The 17,333-nt window shown below is 52.7% G+C and overlaps 6 protein-coding genes across 6 annotated transcripts; 5 read left to right on the forward strand and 1 right to left on the reverse strand.

Moving 5' to 3' along the window:
• Window positions 1–991: 991 nt before the first annotated feature.
• On the forward strand, window positions 992–1,681 carry J4E92_004184 (uncharacterized protein; the record flags this gene model as incomplete). Its single annotated transcript, XM_051495576.1, has 2 exons — window positions 992–1,100; window positions 1,155–1,681. 2 exons carry the CDS (start codon window positions 992–994, stop codon window positions 1,679–1,681), a joined length of 636 nt encoding a protein of 211 aa, XP_051354595.1.
• A 307-nt stretch (window positions 1,682–1,988) lies between these two features.
• On the reverse strand, window positions 1,989–2,672 carry J4E92_004185 (uncharacterized protein; the record flags this gene model as incomplete). The annotated part of the gene is made up of 2 exons (XM_051495577.1): window positions 1,989–2,157; window positions 2,215–2,672. 2 exons carry the CDS (start codon window positions 2,670–2,672, stop codon window positions 1,989–1,991), a joined length of 627 nt encoding a protein of 208 aa, XP_051354596.1.
• Window positions 2,673–4,933: 2,261 nt separating this feature from the next.
• Window positions 4,934–5,696, forward strand: J4E92_004186 (uncharacterized protein; the record flags this gene model as incomplete). Its single annotated transcript, XM_051495578.1, has 2 exons — window positions 4,934–5,015; window positions 5,068–5,696. 2 exons carry the CDS (start codon window positions 4,934–4,936, stop codon window positions 5,694–5,696), a joined length of 711 nt encoding a protein of 236 aa, XP_051354597.1.
• Window positions 5,697–9,197: 3,501 nt separating this feature from the next.
• Window positions 9,198–10,421, forward strand: J4E92_004187 (uncharacterized protein; the record flags this gene model as incomplete). Its single annotated transcript, XM_051495579.1, has 1 exon — window positions 9,198–10,421. One exon carries the CDS (start codon window positions 9,198–9,200, stop codon window positions 10,419–10,421), a length of 1,224 nt encoding a protein of 407 aa, XP_051354598.1.
• A 1,096-nt stretch (window positions 10,422–11,517) lies between these two features.
• On the forward strand, window positions 11,518–14,334 carry J4E92_004188 (uncharacterized protein; the record flags this gene model as incomplete). The annotated part of the gene is made up of 3 exons (XM_051495580.1): window positions 11,518–12,035; window positions 12,671–13,652; window positions 13,714–14,334. The coding sequence occupies 3 exons, from the start codon at window positions 11,518–11,520 to the stop codon at window positions 14,332–14,334; spliced, it is 2,121 nt and encodes a 706-aa protein (XP_051354599.1).
• A 612-nt stretch (window positions 14,335–14,946) lies between these two features.
• On the forward strand, window positions 14,947–17,075 carry J4E92_004189 (uncharacterized protein; the record flags this gene model as incomplete). Its single annotated transcript, XM_051495581.1, has 2 exons — window positions 14,947–16,597; window positions 16,681–17,075. The coding sequence occupies 2 exons, from the start codon at window positions 14,947–14,949 to the stop codon at window positions 17,073–17,075; spliced, it is 2,046 nt and encodes a 681-aa protein (XP_051354600.1).
• Between the last annotated feature and the right edge of the window lie 258 nt (window positions 17,076–17,333).

The following is a 17,333-nucleotide window of genomic DNA, read 5'->3' on the forward strand; positions in this document are numbered from 1 at the left end:
ACTATTCGCGCGACTCGCTACATTCATCACCTAGCAACTACTCAGACCAGGGGTAAAATCCTCCTGACGCTAGTTCTATGTCTTGTTGCCGACTACGAATTGCAACGAGCCAGCTCAACGCGAACCGGGACCATTGACCTACCAGAGGGATGCGTGGTGGGACCAGTGATGCTGCTTAGTTTGAAGCAAATCGCATCGCCTCAACAAATCGCCATTACATACGCCCCTTGATCGTCATGTAAGAGGTACGAGGCTGCATGCAGGCTTCTCATGTCACACAGCGTCTTCGTGTCGCTTGAGCGCACGATTTCCATCTCCAACGGTATAAGAAAGTGGCGCATACACTTATCAATCCTCCGCATGAGTTTGCAGATGCGAGAGTAATGCCGCACAAGAACCGGAGATCAGACATGTTACTGATTGAACGACACACTGTTCGGGCCAGGGCTGTTCCGATAGTATTTGGGGTTGCTTCTACGACATACAAAACGTGTCACGGGCGGCTGCTTGACCGTGTGTCCTTGGGAAGATTTCACACAAACTATTGGGATGAAGTGCAACAACGCATACGTGCTGCAATACCCCTGATCTAAACTGTTCTTTCATTTGGCTGCTAATCAAGAACAAATCCATTGGTCAGACTCGCTCGTACAAGCGCTATGGGTACTTACGGCTGTGAAACAAACATGCCGCGAGAGGAAACATGCGCGTGGTATACCTAGCCGACAACCGAAGACTATTGACTGAAAGAGATTGTCTTCCCGCTTGGTACTCTGTGTCATGATGTTGCCCGGTAAGAAATACGCGGCACATAGGTATCACGAGAGGACGAATCAATGTAATGTTTGGTAGCCAAATATAAGAACCAGCATCACCCCACCGTGCCGGCTGCTGATACTTCTTCATACGCACCTAAACCCACCTGAACGTGTGACTTCTCAATCGAGCAACTTCACCAACGTTCCGTACATCGAACCCACCGAATCGCAACATGAAGTACAATTTGTCTTTCGTCGCTTTCATGGCCCTCGGCTTTGCCGCAGCAGAAGGCATTCGGGGCGAAGCTCGCATTGAGAAGAAGAGGTCAGATTCAGATCTATGTATGTACATCCCTTCCATCCAACCATTTCAACCCCAGAAACTGATAACCTCAGATTCCGTTCCCGTCCCCGACTCAGTGCACATAGAGTCCTACCCTGCGGTCCCACCGCCGGTAGAGCCTACCGACATCAGCTCCGACGACTCGTGCTCCACGGCCCTCACCACAATCACGACTACGCGTACCGTCTCAGTCATCACACAAATCCCTTCCAGCCTCGCTAGCGTGACGGGCACCGTCGATATGAGCTCCTCCATGCCTTCTCAGTCAGCACCTTCGACGAGTGAGACCGGCCTCATAGAACTCACTACTTGGCTTGCGCCCCAGCCATCAACCGCTACGGCCACGGATTTCGTGCCCGCCCCGAGCAGTGTCGCTTCTGATGGTGAGGAGAGCAGTGCTGCGCCTCCGTATGCTCCTGCTCCTAGTGCTAGTGATACGACGACGGCGACCGCTATTATTGAACCGACTTCGTCCACGTCGAGTGCTTCGGGTCTGCCGGGGTTTACGGATGCTGCTGGGACGGTCGGGGTGCCGGTTGTTGTTGCTGGGGTTCTTGGGTGGGCTGCTTTGGTGCTGTAGGGGTGAGGTGGATGTGGTCACTTGGTATGGAGAGGAGGGAGTAGATAGTAATGATACGTAGAGGTAGAATCCATATTCATTAACAGCTGATTTAAGGAGCGTGTTTGCGATACTGTACTAGCTTTCAGCAATCTGATTGAACTCTCCAAACTGTCATATTCTATTCAGAGCCATAGTGCAGGCTACCGAAGTGAAGATGGCAAAGCGACTAATCCTGATTACATCCATCATGCGATATGATTGGGGAACGACATCGCTATCTCTTGTCGCCCACAAAACGACTCGGATATGGTTTCATTAGAGCAGTCTATCCCTGCCAGTTGGGGTCCTCAGCCTGAAGGGCACGAGCAATAGCCTCGTCGTCAGCCTCCTCAGGGTTGATGCCAATGCGTGCCTCCTCGCCAGTGAGAGCAATGGAGCCCTGCTGTCTACCAGTCATGCAGCAAGAGTAGAACAAGCTAGCCCACAGGAAGACCCTAAGTACGCAATCTGATCAGTACAGTCCCTTGTGGTATCGGAAAGTGATGACCTACCAGTTGAAGAAGTTCAACCAAAGCAACAGTCCCTGCCATGTGTTGATCTTGACTCCGCTAATCCACAGCCCACGCTCTCCAGCAAAGTGTGCATCTCCCTTCGCCGGTGTACTAGCGATATGTCCGATGAAGCCTATGATCGACATGCCAATCGCAGCCGCCATCTTGAAGCACTGGTACTTGATATACCGCTGCTTGGAGAGGGTACCAGCGACGGCGCGCCTCTGTTCTCGGCGGACGAGGTAGACGGTAGTGATGGAGGTCAGGAGGGGCGTGTAGAGGAGGCTCAAAGTAAAGAACTTGCGGTCCGATGGGATGACGAGGGTGAAGAAGGCGGCGACCACGGCGAGGAGTGCGATGCCCATTTGGCAGTTTTGGATGATGCGCAAGCGGGGAGAAGCATCGCGAGGGAGGGCGGAGAAGGGCCCGAAGCTCGTGGGTAGATTTATGGACGGCATCTTGGTGGAAGGTACGCCGTTACTTTCGTGGTGGTAAGAGATGTGAGGACGCAGATGTAAGCACACGATGCGGGCCTCGCAGCGTTCTTTATCGTGGGGCTGGCAGCTTCACCGGTTGCGCCTCAGGAACAACGGGATGCATACCCCTGCCAGCCACAGACCTCGAGTCCCAAATATGGCATCTTTCTATACTCAAATTCGCGCGCCCTGGTGGGGAGGTGGTGCGCGATTGGGCTGGGTGCCTGGAACTGGGGCGCGCGATACCGCAAGCGTGTCGCGTAGTTTAGGCGGCCAGCCTGGCGTAGGCGGACGTCGTGTCAAGCTGTCAGCACGCGATCTGGCTTTTGGCGAGCGAGGCTAAGAGCGTGTAGGTGTTGAGGTATTGAATATGTAGCCCGGCGGCTGTCAAGATAGTGGTGAGAGATATAAGCCATTCGCTGTCTGCAAACCGGATAGGCCCTGGGCCGTCAGCACTGCGCTCAAACTCGAATAATGCAATGAAGGTGTCAGCCGGCTGTGTGCCATCGTTATCACTCAAGGCGTTGAATTGGACATCGTCGTAAGACTTGCTGGTCGTTCCTACTCTTGTAATATCTGCATTTACTTTTGCGATCTGGGTATGCGTTGTTTCCGCTAACACGCCATGCTCTTTGCGCCTGAGGCAGTCATCAATACGGGATATTGGATCATCGGTAGCATTAGCGACCTCAAACACCAGCATCAAAAGCCACCCGTTGTCGCTGGTCGCATGATCGGGTTTCGAGATCGATGAGGGTTTCGACCAGATCCTCTCGCACGCGAAGCGGCTCATCTGCGCCAGACATGGCATGAACTGAACTGTCCTCTTCGTCGGGTGGTTGAGCGCGTGCAGGTACTCGGTAGATGCGAGATCTTGGACGCGTGAAGTCTCGTACAAGGCTAGATAATTATCCAGGCCATCGCTGGGTTTTTGGGCGCGGTAACGGCGCGCGCGTTGGAAGCCCGGGAGGCATACACGCTCGGGCAGGTGCTCGTTGGTCCACCAATCGTTCAGCGCATCTGGATCAATTGTGGCAGAGTCAACAGATCCCCATAGGATGAGGATACCGTTAGTCGTTTGCGACGCGATTGAGGGAGATGCCATCTCATGCTAAGGCGAGTTTGGCAGTGCGGGGTTCACTACGCTGGCCAACCTCTGGTCGCTGATAGTACAACTAGCCGCAATCTCAGTTTGATACGAATTGTGCGTATGTCGCAAGATGGCGCAGAAGACTCAAAGGGATGACTTTGCCCAGGCTGGTGTTATTGCACGCGCGCAGTGCTGCTCTTATCGGACCTTACGGTGATTTGCCAAGTGGGGCAGCTGCCGGTTGTTCCTGCAGTTCTCCGCACAACGATCATCACACGCCTCTCCCTTCCACCAACCTGCCCTTGTCCAACATGCCCAGGGGGTGACAAAACGCTCTTCACCATGCGGCAAAGTCTGAAAATGCCGATGATCGGCAATCCGCACGTTTGTCCGAAGGTCGCGGCCTGAAACTGGCATTCCCCAAGCCTCGGCCGGCGAGAATAACGTCTCAGTTTCTGCCGGTGCCATGAAATTCTCGAAGGCTATGCGCTTCGCCACGGCGCGGCGCATCGCCAGATGACCTGCTCCTCGAATCGTGCAGCAGCTTTTACGGCCGAGGAGAATTACAATATCGCTCACTTGCATCCGAAAATCGATAACGCTCGCGCCAAAGGGATCGCTGCCTCCTAAGCGTACATCGAATCGGTAGAAGACTCTGCCTTTAGAAACAAACTGGAACGAACAATCCCTTGCTCTGGATCCGCGATCTTCGCGCGTGGGAACCGGTGAACAACATCTGGGAACCATGTCAAGCTCTTGTCAAATTCATCTACCGGCACTATGAGCATGACAACGCACCCTATGCCTGCAACGTTTGCAAAATTAATTGGCTGGATAGCTCCGCTGGATGGCATTGTCCAATTTCCCACGAGATAACCCACACGGCTAACGCAGATCGACACTAGCATTCAGCCTGTCTGCGGCAACTAGCCGAACAAGCCTTGTTACCAAGGTCAGGGGAAAATATTAAGTAGCAATGCGCCTCCTCGTACAGGCGTCTGCACGCCGTCAAGCCTCAGCTCCTCGTATCGTCAGTCGTTTTTGCGACCACACACTCATTTATACCCAATCCAGTCATTCTTTGTACTTGCGCAACTCCGACCGTTATACCCTAATCTAATCCTTGTTTTTTACGAGACCCACCCAACCCACCATGCGTCAATCCATTGCTATCCTCTCCATCCTGGCAAGCGCGGCTTGTGCTGAAGACGTCGTCAGCTTCTTTTTCCCTGGTGGTACGTCACTCTAGCCCGAGGAACACCGCAGATCAAAGGCTAACAAGCGTAGGCTACGACGGCATCGACCCTGTCGCAACCATCAACACCGCCAACCCCTCCACTACCGAGTTCCATATCGCCTGCCCCACGGGCGTCGACGATAGCGAGTGCGGCTGGGGCCCAGGCCTCGATGTCACCATCCTCTCGCAAACGCGCTTCCAAGCCCAAATGTCCACCGACACGATATCCATGAGCCTCGGCTGCGACTACAACGAGAAGGCAGTCGAGATGACTTGCACGGTGAACCAGCTTGGTGGCAATGACGATACGGGCGGCAAACCCATCACTGCGACACTCTCCAGTGATGACGTGCAGTTCCTTTCTGCAACCGTCGTGGCTGGAAACAGCCTCCTGACTCCTGCTGCAAGTGCTGCGACCAGCATGACTGCCTCAGCGCAAGCTGGCAGCACTGTTGCTACTCCTATGAGGAGTGCTAGCACGGGCGCGATGACACCCAGTGGATCTATCATGCCGACTAGCACCATTGCGTCTTCGGCTTCAGCGTCTACACCCGCTGCCAGTGGATCTGGATCGGCGTCTGCGTCTCTGCCTGAGAGCACCGGTGCCGCTTCCAAGTACGCCATTGAGGGCTCGGCGCTACTGGCACTTGCTGGTGCCGCTGCGCTGAACCTCTGGTGAAAGCGCCTGTGAGCAGTTGATAGATGATAAATAAACGTTAACGAAGAGCGTCATTGGCAACAAAGACGCGATTTATTAATTCGTCAGAGCCCAACCGCGACCGATGTGTCAATTTGTGACTTAACAACTACCATCTTCAAGGCATCCCGTTACCTCTAATCATCGAGTTGAAAGTTTTTGTTTGTTGATAGACGACCAGTACTCACTGGGGGACAGCCCGGCTCAGACCGCCACACAGTCCACACGTCCTGCCCAGTCCCGGCATCCCTAGTCCGAACATTTTCCAACACGACCGTAGCAGGCACAGGCCCTTCGATGAACCGATGCAGCTCAACAACACGCAACCTATCGAGGCGATAACCCAAAGCACAACCGCAAATCTTCTCCGCAAACTTGAAAGCCAACGCGTCAGCTGGCTGAAAGACTATACGTTCCATCGTGTGGGGGGGTCTTTTCCTTGTAAGCAAGTACGCTGAAGAGTTGAAACGAAGCGTATGTAGACTTTTGAGCCTTCTGCACAAGTACCTGAGCTTTTTAGCATTCTTAAGTTGTAATCTCCCCATTGGGTCGACATTGCCGTTGCATTCCCAGAGGATAGTCAGGTCTGTGATAGGCGCGATGTCTCCCTTGAGGAAATTGGCAAATGGGTAACGCCCGTTGTAGTCCAGGGTCAAATGTGTGAGACTGCTCATGTTGATACATAATCAGTCGAGGTTAGTGGATAGAGTCAAGCTCTTTACATTCGTCATGCCCAGACCTTGACTCAGCCGACGGATACCAGTTTCTTCCTCCCGCCTAAGAAACCTACCAAGATTTCCATATACGTTGTAGGAACTAGGAGCTGCTTTGGCGTAGATCTCGACGGCGCGCAGTTGAGGCAAAGACGCTAATATCAAACTAGCGACCATGAGTTCGCTCGGGCAGGAGAGGCTCTGTATCCATCGCGCGTGACCTGCGCCGGATCGCTGGGAGCCATCGGGAAGAGTGTACACAATATCGGCCATCTTTGCTGCTAAGCTTCCTGGCTCATGGTCCGACGCCTCGCTTAGGTATTGCAACGGCCGTATAGGCACACCTTGCCATAACCATATCGCTAAACTGCACACTTTCTTCACGAGATCGGGGCGCTCGATGATTGTACGCAAGAAATGCAGCATCGGTGATGCATAAAAGCCGTCGTACGACGGTTCGCGGTCTTGTAATTGGCGCGGTAGCGATACATTTTTGAACAGCGATTCTTGCGCGATGGGTGCAAGCCGCTTGCATGTCAATGCTAGATTCACTAGTGGTTGCGTGCTTTCTCTATGTTTTTGCCGTGTCTCTGCGGCACTCTGGGGAAGTGTAGCTGTCGGCGGATCTTTGGGATGAAGAGGAAGCCAAGTGGGCGAGCCATAGCCAGCGTCTTTGTCGATTTTCACGTCGGGCTCTAGGTAGCTGGCAATCTGGAGGAGGAGCTCGTTGGGGAGGTCGAGAAGCGAGGGTTTGCTAGTCGTAGACATATTGGTTTTGAATGCCTAGGTATGGTGATCAGGACTCCTTGAGCTTGAGACGTGAACGAGGCATGAACGAATTATAAGCGGTCGCGGAGACCGTACATATGAAAGTCGTAGTAAGACAAAAGAGGTGTTCATGATTCACAACGCCAGTTACATCCAGACACTGTTCAAGATCGTTCTTGTGCACCCGTACTACATGACGAACTATATGAATCTCACCCTCGCACTGTAAGAGCCAACATTCTAATTCAGTCGCCTACTTTTGCTTCGTGCTTCTTCCAGAACTATGCATTTTGGATATTTCCTCTTGCCCGCGCATTCGCAGTTAGGACGACGAGAGTCGCCACAGTCAGGTATGCAAACATGTCTAGAAATCCGAAGCTCATGATGACGCTAAACCCCAACACAGCATACACCAGCCGTCCGTACACTAGAAACTTCAACATATTCCTACTGGACCTTGGAAAGTGTGTCTCGTATGTCAAACGAGTGAACGCAAAGCCTGCAATAATAAAGAAAACGGCAGGTGCGACATCCTCGCCAGAACGCGCGCCAGAACGCGAGCGGTCATAGATTGCATGTCCAGTTGCAATGTCGCATAAGAGTCGTAATTCAGGGAAACGTTCCATTAAACCGTACGAGTACGTGCCATACGCAACGTGCAAAGCTGGATCGTGGATAGCGACGTACGATGGAGGTGAATTCCCGAATCGCTGATAAGCCAGGCAGAAGACCGCGATAGGAGCGACGATGGCGAATATGGGAAGGGTGATGAAGAGAAACGCGCGCGAGGCTTCGTCGTGCACAATAATGATAAATACGTCGAGCCATGTCAGTACCTCGCCGTTGTACATTTTGATCCCGCTGCTTGATGCATACATGTCTTCGACGCCGAACGGGGTCCATCCGAGTTTGCGGTCGTGCCACTGGAACCAGGGTGTTTGACATACTCTGCCTAGGAGAGCAGTGGATTTCGTGCGAGGGAGTAGTGGAAGGAGCTTCTGGCGACATAGGAGACATTGCTCTACATCGTTGGTGACGCGCCGGTAGTTCTCGAAACAGTGTTGGCCAACAATGTGTCCGCATGGTAGCCTTATGGGTAGGCATTCGGGTCTTGAGTCACTTCCCTCGTCGTCGTCTTCTTCTTGGCTAAAATACTTGCGCAAGCATATCCAGCAGTCTTGTTCGATGAGATCCGCCGGATTGACGTAGGTAAACTGGTAAGCGTATCGTGTGCTGAACAGAACATGAGAGAGTGACTTTTCCAGGGTGCTCATCGTGGGGAGTAAGATACCTGAGTGTGGTAGAGTATGGGGGCCGCAACGAAAACGACAACCAGTTTACCGATATCGACTAACATATTTACGGAGCCGATCTTCACACGTTTGCGCATGTTGAAGACATGGTCTACACGAACGGAAGTTCGATCAAAACCAGTGCTGTAGAGTGGTGATTCAATTGTGGTAGTCGAAGGTAGCAAGTCATGGAAGGTGTATATCCTTGGAATTCGATCGTCGACTAGTATTATATGGGGACATTGACGCCAGGGTACACTGTTGACGCGAGTGCAGCTTCGTTACACGCTCCCAAGTTCTCCGGATTCGGTGAAGGAGCGGTATATGGCTTGAAATGCGCGCTCACATGAGGTGTATCCCAGCCCACTGATTTCGCAGTCGAGGTAGAGTCAGTGTTATGATCCCGGCGAAGGACGGGGCAAGAATGGAAGTAGAAGGGTCCGCTGACCGCAATTTGCGCACGTGGCCTGAGACGGTACAACTCGGGCGAGAGGTCCGTAGAGGTTAGCAAGTTCCATAGTGAATCGCGTTACGATTGTGCAACTGCCAAGAGCTCTTTCCTCTCTCACCACCAGAAGCCTACCCGATGCAGTTAGCGTGGCTCGAGCGTGGCTCAAGGCCATAAGCAACATTGAACAATCCAGCCTTTTACACAATCAAAATCAACAGATCTGTACTTCCGGAATAGATTCAACTCACAACCCGCCGCCATGTCGCAACCCAGGACCGCGATACTGCGACTTCCCGATGAGCTCCTGGTCAGTATCACTGGCGGAGTCGAAATCGTAGACCTCCACGCTCTCTCGCTCACTTGTCGTCGTATGCGTCCAATAGCACAAGAGGGTCTTATCAAACGAGCGACTGTCGAGCCCGCAAACCTGTGGAAGCTGAACGCGATGTTGCGAATTCACCCAGATCTGGTCGCGTCCTTCACCCATCTTCGTCTCGGACCAATGACGATGGACGTAGCGCGTGATTCATACGAAAAACACTACACCGCATGGAAAATCAGCAGGGGTTGCTATGAGCATAGCACGACAGACGCGGAAAGATGGACAGTATGCTTTTTCGAGAGTATGACCGTTCTCTTTACTCTTGCGCATAGTCTGAAGGCTACATCCTTCAATGGGATGTCCGGCACCATCTTCGATGAAGTCAACGACGCATATAATGCGTTCGTCTGTCACAACAAGCCTGCAACCATATCAACGCATCAACCAATCCGACAAGCGAGATCGGATCTTCAAGCGCGACTCGAGGAGATCAATGTCGAAGTTAGTCTTGTCGGTGAATATCTGCACAACAGTCTGATCATGGGCCTGGACCCGGTAGACTTTTCAAGTCTCAAGCGGCTGGTGATCCCATACCAATACCTATTCGACAAGCTATGCATCCACGACCGGGCTACTTTCGGACATCGCATTCGTGATCCAGCAACGGCTGAGCTTCGCCACGTACTCCCTTCATCCCTCGAGTCTCTCCGTACGAGCATTAGCCATGAAAATTTATGGCCAGGCACACAGTGGCTCGACAATCTGATAGCTGATGATGTCAACTTTCCAAGATTGCGCGAAGTCCAGCTGCTGTATCCGTATAACATCGTCTCCATGGGCTGGCATTATAGATCCATTCCCTACTCCAACAACAAGGAGTTCCCGGCTGCGCTTAAGAGATGGCGGGCATCGCGTGTTGGCCTAACCACCGCTTTCGGCACTACTAAATTCCGCGAAATAGGATGGGAGGAACCGAGCGGTAACCTGACTACCGCCTTGGAGACCAGGAAGCTTTACGCGGACGCGAAACAGCCAGAAAGACATTATACCACCGGTGATCTCATCGCTGTCATCGAGAAGTGTCTGGCCACTACACATGATCAGTTAGAGAAGGAACCTGAGATGATGGCAGCACTTGGCTATGTGCTAAGGTCTCCTTGATGGCGCCGTCTTCGACAGTATCACGGGGCTGTCTAATCCATGGACCTGATATGCGAAGTATTGGTTGGAAGGGGTTATTGCGACAATTCGATATGGAATGACGACCTGAGTGTGTGAAAATGGGTGACAGCAGACACGTAGGGTGGGCCTTGTCCAATGAAGCTGCGGTGGACTCGAAAAGCAGATCATTCAGCGAAAACAAAAAAGACGAATAAGAAAAGCTAAGGTTAATGTGAAGATTGTTGCAGTGATGTAGTGCCTGGCGTCGTGTTGGTGTTGTGAAGAAGCGATGGGTTGCTCACCCCCGTCTGCTGTTGCGCACGCGCCCTGACATCATTACCGGTCCTCCTGCCTCCCCTTCGCCATCTTCTGCCTTCTGGCCCCCCACGATATCAAAATCTAGACCCTCTGGCTATTTCAGACGCCTGCCCCCGATACCCGCGCAGACGATCCCACGAAGCCTATTCCAGCTGCCAGCTTCACATATGACGACATGTTCGCGATGCTGCGCAGGGGGCTGTGTGGCCGCACGCGCTTGAGCTGAGGCGCACCCCTTCACGGCCACGATACGCGACAGGGGCTCAGCAGCGCAACCGTCGCTCCGAAGGTCTAGGTTCCCGTGCGACGCACTCGATATGACGTCGGTCGAAGCTCTGGATATACCAAAATGTCGGACAGAGCTGCAGTGCTCTAACGGGCTTGCATACTGTAGGGCTGCAGACGGATAGAGGGCGCATCCACGGGTCCAGACCGCCATCGTCGTAACCGCAGGGCCTGGTATGATGTCGTTGTGGTGTGTATAACGTCGATCAGGCTCACTTGTGCGCAAGGCATCTACCTTACGGTGTGCTTGTCGTGCCAGAGAGGGTGAGATGAGGGAGGTGGAGAGTTTATGATCTCGATGGGAGAGATCTGGACTCTTCAGACCATGGCTACGTCGTTGACGACGTTCGGTATCCTTCGCGTTGCGCTGACTTCGAGTATACAAAGGACAAGCATTGTACACTGACTTGGAGAAAGCTATCACCACATCTACAGATACCACATATCCACACCCACTACACAATCAGCCTCACACCAGTCTCCTCACTTCCACATGCGCGAACCAAGACACACGTTGTCCAAATCGATCGAACCGAACGAGCAAATCCTCCCGAGCCTACCTCTGAACGCCGACCTTGGTATTACGATGACACTTGAGAGCAAACCCCGGCGCTCTACAAAGAAGTACCGCGCGGTCAAGCGGCCTGACGGTATCATTGTCGAGCATCCTCGGTATCGACCAGCAGGCACGTCGCAGAAGTCCACAAGAAATCCCGAACGGAACTTGGTCTCATTAGATCACGTCGGTACACAAGAAAAGCACACACAAGGAGCAGGTCCGAACAGTATGGAGCACGACCTCATGGGTACAGGCATGGGCATGGACATCTCTGTTCGCGCCGTGCCCGTCGATGCTACGGGCAGTGACAACTACACTAGACTGGGGAGAGGGAGGGGAGGATACAACGAGATTGCGCGCGAGCTCACACCTGCTCATATCATGGCAAACGGGTGCAAACAGCAGTCCTATGCCGACTTTAATCCGATGGCTCGCTTCCTTAGCGAGCGAGGGTCCTGGAGTCCTCACTCTTCTCGAGAAGATGCAGGAAAAGACCATGGATCCTACTCAGCTGCAGCATCCTCAGTGCCAGGATCAAAAAGGAAGGTGCTTTGGTGACTATCGGCTCCACCCTCTCGGGCTCTCGTCTATGCAAGCCATTGCAGACGAGGTATATTATCCGGTGGCCGTGTGCTTGGTGTGTCTCGTTTAGACACTTCCAATCGGAAACCGAGTGCCGAACCGATGGCCGATGGTTGTATGAATTGTGGCTGCGATGCCGAGGATTACGACTGCAGGACGGGCCGGGGAATGTATGGAGCAGCGGCAAGCGATCACACATGTGCATCTTTACAGACAAACGCCCGTAGTAATACGAGCGAGCATGCTGATTGTGTCGCCACTGAGTATATCGGCCAATTCGTAGCCCTGTTACTGTTTCACTCTAACACTTGCTTGATATTGCCATGCGCAGCGTCACTACCACGCTTGCCGCAGAACCGATGAGATATGACCCATGATGCGCCAGGCGTCGCCAATCCTGCAGCAGTGCCTTTCTGGAATGCGAGCTCCACATAAGAGCTGTGGCGCGCTCGGTTTGCGACTGCATTCATTATCTATATCAGGGTTGCCCTCAACCCCTTCTCAGCGCGGCGAAACCCAAGAAGGCCATAAATCTCTGCGCTACTCACTACAGTCACCAGTCGTATTTCTCCAGCAAGATGGCGGTACTTGATGTCTTCCAGCGGTTTTCAGATATCAACCCCCTCTTCTTCGCAATAGTCGGACTAGCCTTGACAGTGTGCGCTATTGGCGCACTATCCTACTCGCATCGCGTCCCTAAGAATGCGCCACCTCAAGTCAAAGACGATCTTCCAGTCGTCGGAGCTCTTGGTTTCTGGACCCGAAGATGGGAATGGTGGAGCGAGCGACGCGACCAGTCCAAGACGGGTACCTTCTCTTTCCATGCTGGACCGAACATGATTGTTGCGCTTTCTGGAGACAAAGGGCGCCAGCTGTTCTTCGAGTCGAAAGATCTGGGCTTCACCGAAGGATATGCTGTATTGTTCGGTAACTCGCCCAAAGTTTCCAGGACCATCACCGCCGAGGATAATAATCTCAGCTTCAGCGCCATGTTCCATCGCCGTCTTAACTTCTTCTTGAAGAACGACCAATTCCGTCGCAAGCTGCCTATCTTGATATCCGACACAAAGCAAGCTCTCGAAGCCATCAAGAATGAGCCCAGCGGCCGTACCAATCCGTTCGAGAGCCTGTACCGGATCGTCTTCCGCCTCACCATCCGCATGGTAGGCGCTACTGAGATTGCCGAAGACCCTCAGATGCTGGAGGAGGTTCTAAAGATGTTTGAGACGATTGAAAGCAGCTCTACCGCTACGTCAGTCTTGTTCCCGAAGCTCCCTTCACCGGCTCTCTTGAAACGGAACTGGGCAGGAGCGCAACTCTATATGATGATCGACAAAATCATCAAGAAGCGTGCGGCAAGCGACGAGAAGCACGATGATGCGCTGCAGTACTTGCTGGATCAGGGTGATCGCGCCGAGAGAGTCTCTCAGTTCGTCATTGGAGCGTTGTTCGCTGGTCTACTCAACAGCGGTATCAATGTAGCCTGGGTGAGTACTTTTAAGCCCCCTTATACCTTACATCGATAGAATGTAAGCTAATATCAACTAGGTTATGTCCTATCTAGCGACCTCACCCGAGTGGCTCGCCAAAGCGAACGACGAAGTCCGCAGCAATGCGGCGAGGTACACTAAGGATCCGAACGCACCCTTGCTCCAGCAGCTCGACGACATACCTATAGAGGCATGGGAAGGCGAGTTCCCAGTCATCGACATGTGTCTGCGAGACTCCCTACGTCTGAACCTTCTTGGCACGGCCTTCAGGCGGAACATCAGCGGCAAGAACATACCCACGGGTAACGGCGACGAAGTCATACCACCCGGCGCATTCGTCACATACGCCCCGGGCGACATACACTATGATCCAGAGATCTATCCCGACCCACAGAAGTGGGATCCGGCTCGATACATGCCAGATCGTGCGGAGGACAAGAAGAAGGCAGCACATGGCTTCCTTGGCTGGGGGTCAGGACGGCATCCGTGTTTAGGCATGCGCTTTGCGAAACTCGAGCAAAATGTTATCACGGCGTACTTTATTGCTACCTTTGACTTCAAACTTGAAGACGAGAGTGGCAACGTGCTTACTGTCGCCCCTTTGGTTGACCCTAATTGGCATTCTGCGCACAAGCCCAAGGAGCTGCAATTCCTTAGGGTTACAACGAAGGAGATGTAGGCGGTATAAAGTCAGTAATTTGACGGATAAATGTGTTTTGGGAAGAGTACATCTCAACGCCACTGTCGGTCTTGGGCATGTGAGCCCTGTCTTTTAGGGTAGAGGTAACATGACGCACCGGGATGCGACGCGATACTGCAGTGTTTGGCAAGGTTTGAAGCGACACGAAATGAATATCCTTATACCCAAGTGTGCGCATAGCTATCGTTTCTTATCTTAGTAGGGCATGCGTGTCAATGGAAAGAGCATTGGAACGAGTCACCTGCTTGTATACTAGCGGCTTGGCGCGGACGTGTCACACCCTCCTTGCACCTCAGTCAACGAGCAGCCACGGTACACATGTTGCGCAATACACTTTCTTTACCTTTAAGCCACGAAGCAAAGACATTCTTTCACAGTCTAGGGAGGTCTTTCAAGTAATACCCCACTACATTCACTCGATTACGTCACCCGATAACTGACCATATGCAGGTACCGCGGTAGCCGCCCTTGTGACTGACCCACAGTACTCACATGCGCCCATGGATATTTGCCAGAACACCAGTATACCAGCGCGATAATCTGCGCTTCGACTCAACCACCCAAACCACATCTCACCCTCTTCATATCGCGATGGCGCCGATGACGCCACCCAGCTCTAGTCCCAGGAAGCGACGCGTAGCGAGTCCCGCAAACGGAGTCAAGACACCACCTCTCTCACGGGAAGCCGCGATACCAGAATTTAGCCCCGAAGACTCCCAAGATGGCGACCAGCACGATACGTCTGCGCTGTTGGACGAAGTCGACACCCACCTTGATCAAAACAACGGAATGCTGCGCCTCCCATCCGAACTCCTTGAAATGATAGCTTCCAACATGCTCGGCACTACGCACATCTTCAATTTTGGACTGGTCAGCAAACGTCTTGGAGAAATTGTTCAAGAGACCATCGTGCGAGAGCTGATCGTGTCGGGGAGGAACGTCAAAGGCTTCTTGCAAATGCTTAGCTATCAGCCAGAACTTCTTAACAAGGTACTCAGTATCAATCTTGGGGATTTCGGGTGCAGTCACCACGTAGGCTGTTTCTGCGCGAATGGAAACATTCTCGACCTGGACACACTGGAAGGTCTTGGCGCAGCCATCTCTACGACTACTGGACATACCCCGGACTGGAACCGGGTTTGGGAAAGCAACGCCTCAGTCGGTACCATATGGAGGAAGGAACCAGCGCTTTATCTTAATCTTCTCGCGATATCGTGTCCCAACATCAAATCGGTGACTGTTCAGCTACCGGAAGTGCGGCCATTTTTCTCCAGCCAACCGCCACGTTCGCTTCAGCGGGCACCTCTAGCCTTTCCAGCGCTGAATCTTGAGATGCTACCCGGTGCTCCATTCCAAGGACCAGCGTTACCACTGTTCCAGGCCAAGCTCGAAGCTCTCACAATCGCGGAGAACACCAGATGGAAAGGGCCGCCCACCATCGAGGTTCTTGAGTCGCACGATGCCAAATGGAGGAGTATGGGATCGCACATAATCACACTGGCGGATTTCGCAAGATTGAAGTGGCTTGACATACCCATGGGCATTCTTGGACGCCCCGACGACATAGTCTTCTCTCTTGCGGCCAAACCTATTGCAGCACGTGTCAATGATGCGCTTCCGGCTAAAAAGACTTTAGAAGAGGCACGTTCCAAAGTCATACCACTCACTATCCAACGCCTTCACTTGCGCTCGTGTAACAAATGGATGTTTGCTTTTTTGCAAAGAATAAACGAAATCCCCGTGGGCGACCTGAGACTCAAGCACGTTGAGCTATCTTTCAACACGCCGTGTAAACAACTCATCATACTGTGTAACGCTTTCGATCTGGGTCGGCTGGATTACCTTGAACTACTTACAAATCTCGATCGCAAAGGTATCAAAGTGACCTTCCATAGTGGGTCCCAAGAGGTCTCCGGCGACATGCGCAAAGAACTCGAGGCGTTTTATCGTTTACGGCCTCTGGAAATGTGGCGCTGTTCAGGATCATCTGCGCCATTCTCTGAGTGGGCTCCAGAAGCAAGCAGACAGTCTCAACTGGCCTTTGGCGTCAGGGTGTTCTTACGCCACGCTGACCACCACTCGCAACTCCTGAACAGCCCCACATTTGATTTGAGGTTGTGGGTACAGAGTGCATTCTTTCGTGGTATCAGGAACAGCAAGTGGGATCCGCAGCTTCAAGAACCAAACAAGAAGCAAGCGACAATCGACTCTAGTGGATGGGCTGACAGGGCTCTGGGGAAGCGTGCGTTCAGGCGACGGCTTTCGCCATTACTGAGTGAGTCTGGTATTGATGCGATACTGACACAAGACTAACGCGCACGGCAGATCTGGACAGTTTCCAGTTCACTCTTCGCTTCGAGCAGAAACTTGCGCCTCTCGCTAAAGAGACTCTATTCCTTGGTGCGAGCTTTGTCACCACGGAGAGTACGAACGCACAGTCTCCAGATCAGTACAGAGACTCGATCAAGAAACCGTGTGCGAGGGAAGAGCAGACAAAGCGGTCCAAGAAAGCTGAATTCACCGAGCCTGCATCATACATCACCGATAAGGCGCACGGCTTGGATGAGGACATAGAACGTCTGCAGCTGGAATCTGTCAATATTCCCATAGCCGCGGAGTTCAGTGAGACACTGTGGGCTAGCGTTGCCTGGAAGATACTGCTGCAACCGAAGAAGAGGTTATGCTACAAGGACTGTTCAGAATGTTTGGGTGGTACGTAATGATTAGATGAACATGGACGGAATGCGTCATGGGCTAGGTTTCTGGGCCGACCTGTCTCTGCATATGTTCAGGGTGGATTATCGAGCTGTGGAAGATTCTAGATAGTATCCTTAGTATGCTGGGAAGAGTAGGGGGCATGAGATGGGCCGAAGTCATCAGCTGCATCTGCTCGCCGAAAGATCAGACGTGAAAGACACAAACACGTGACACAACCGTGCGCTTCTTCCGAACTTCCAAACTTTGGTCACCCCGCACTC

Source organism: Alternaria infectoria (genome assembly GCF_024043175.1).
Source record: "Alternaria infectoria strain BMP 0036 chromosome Unknown scaffold_5, whole genome shotgun sequence".
NCBI lineage: Eukaryota > Fungi > Ascomycota > Dothideomycetes > Pleosporales > Pleosporaceae > Alternaria > Alternaria infectoria.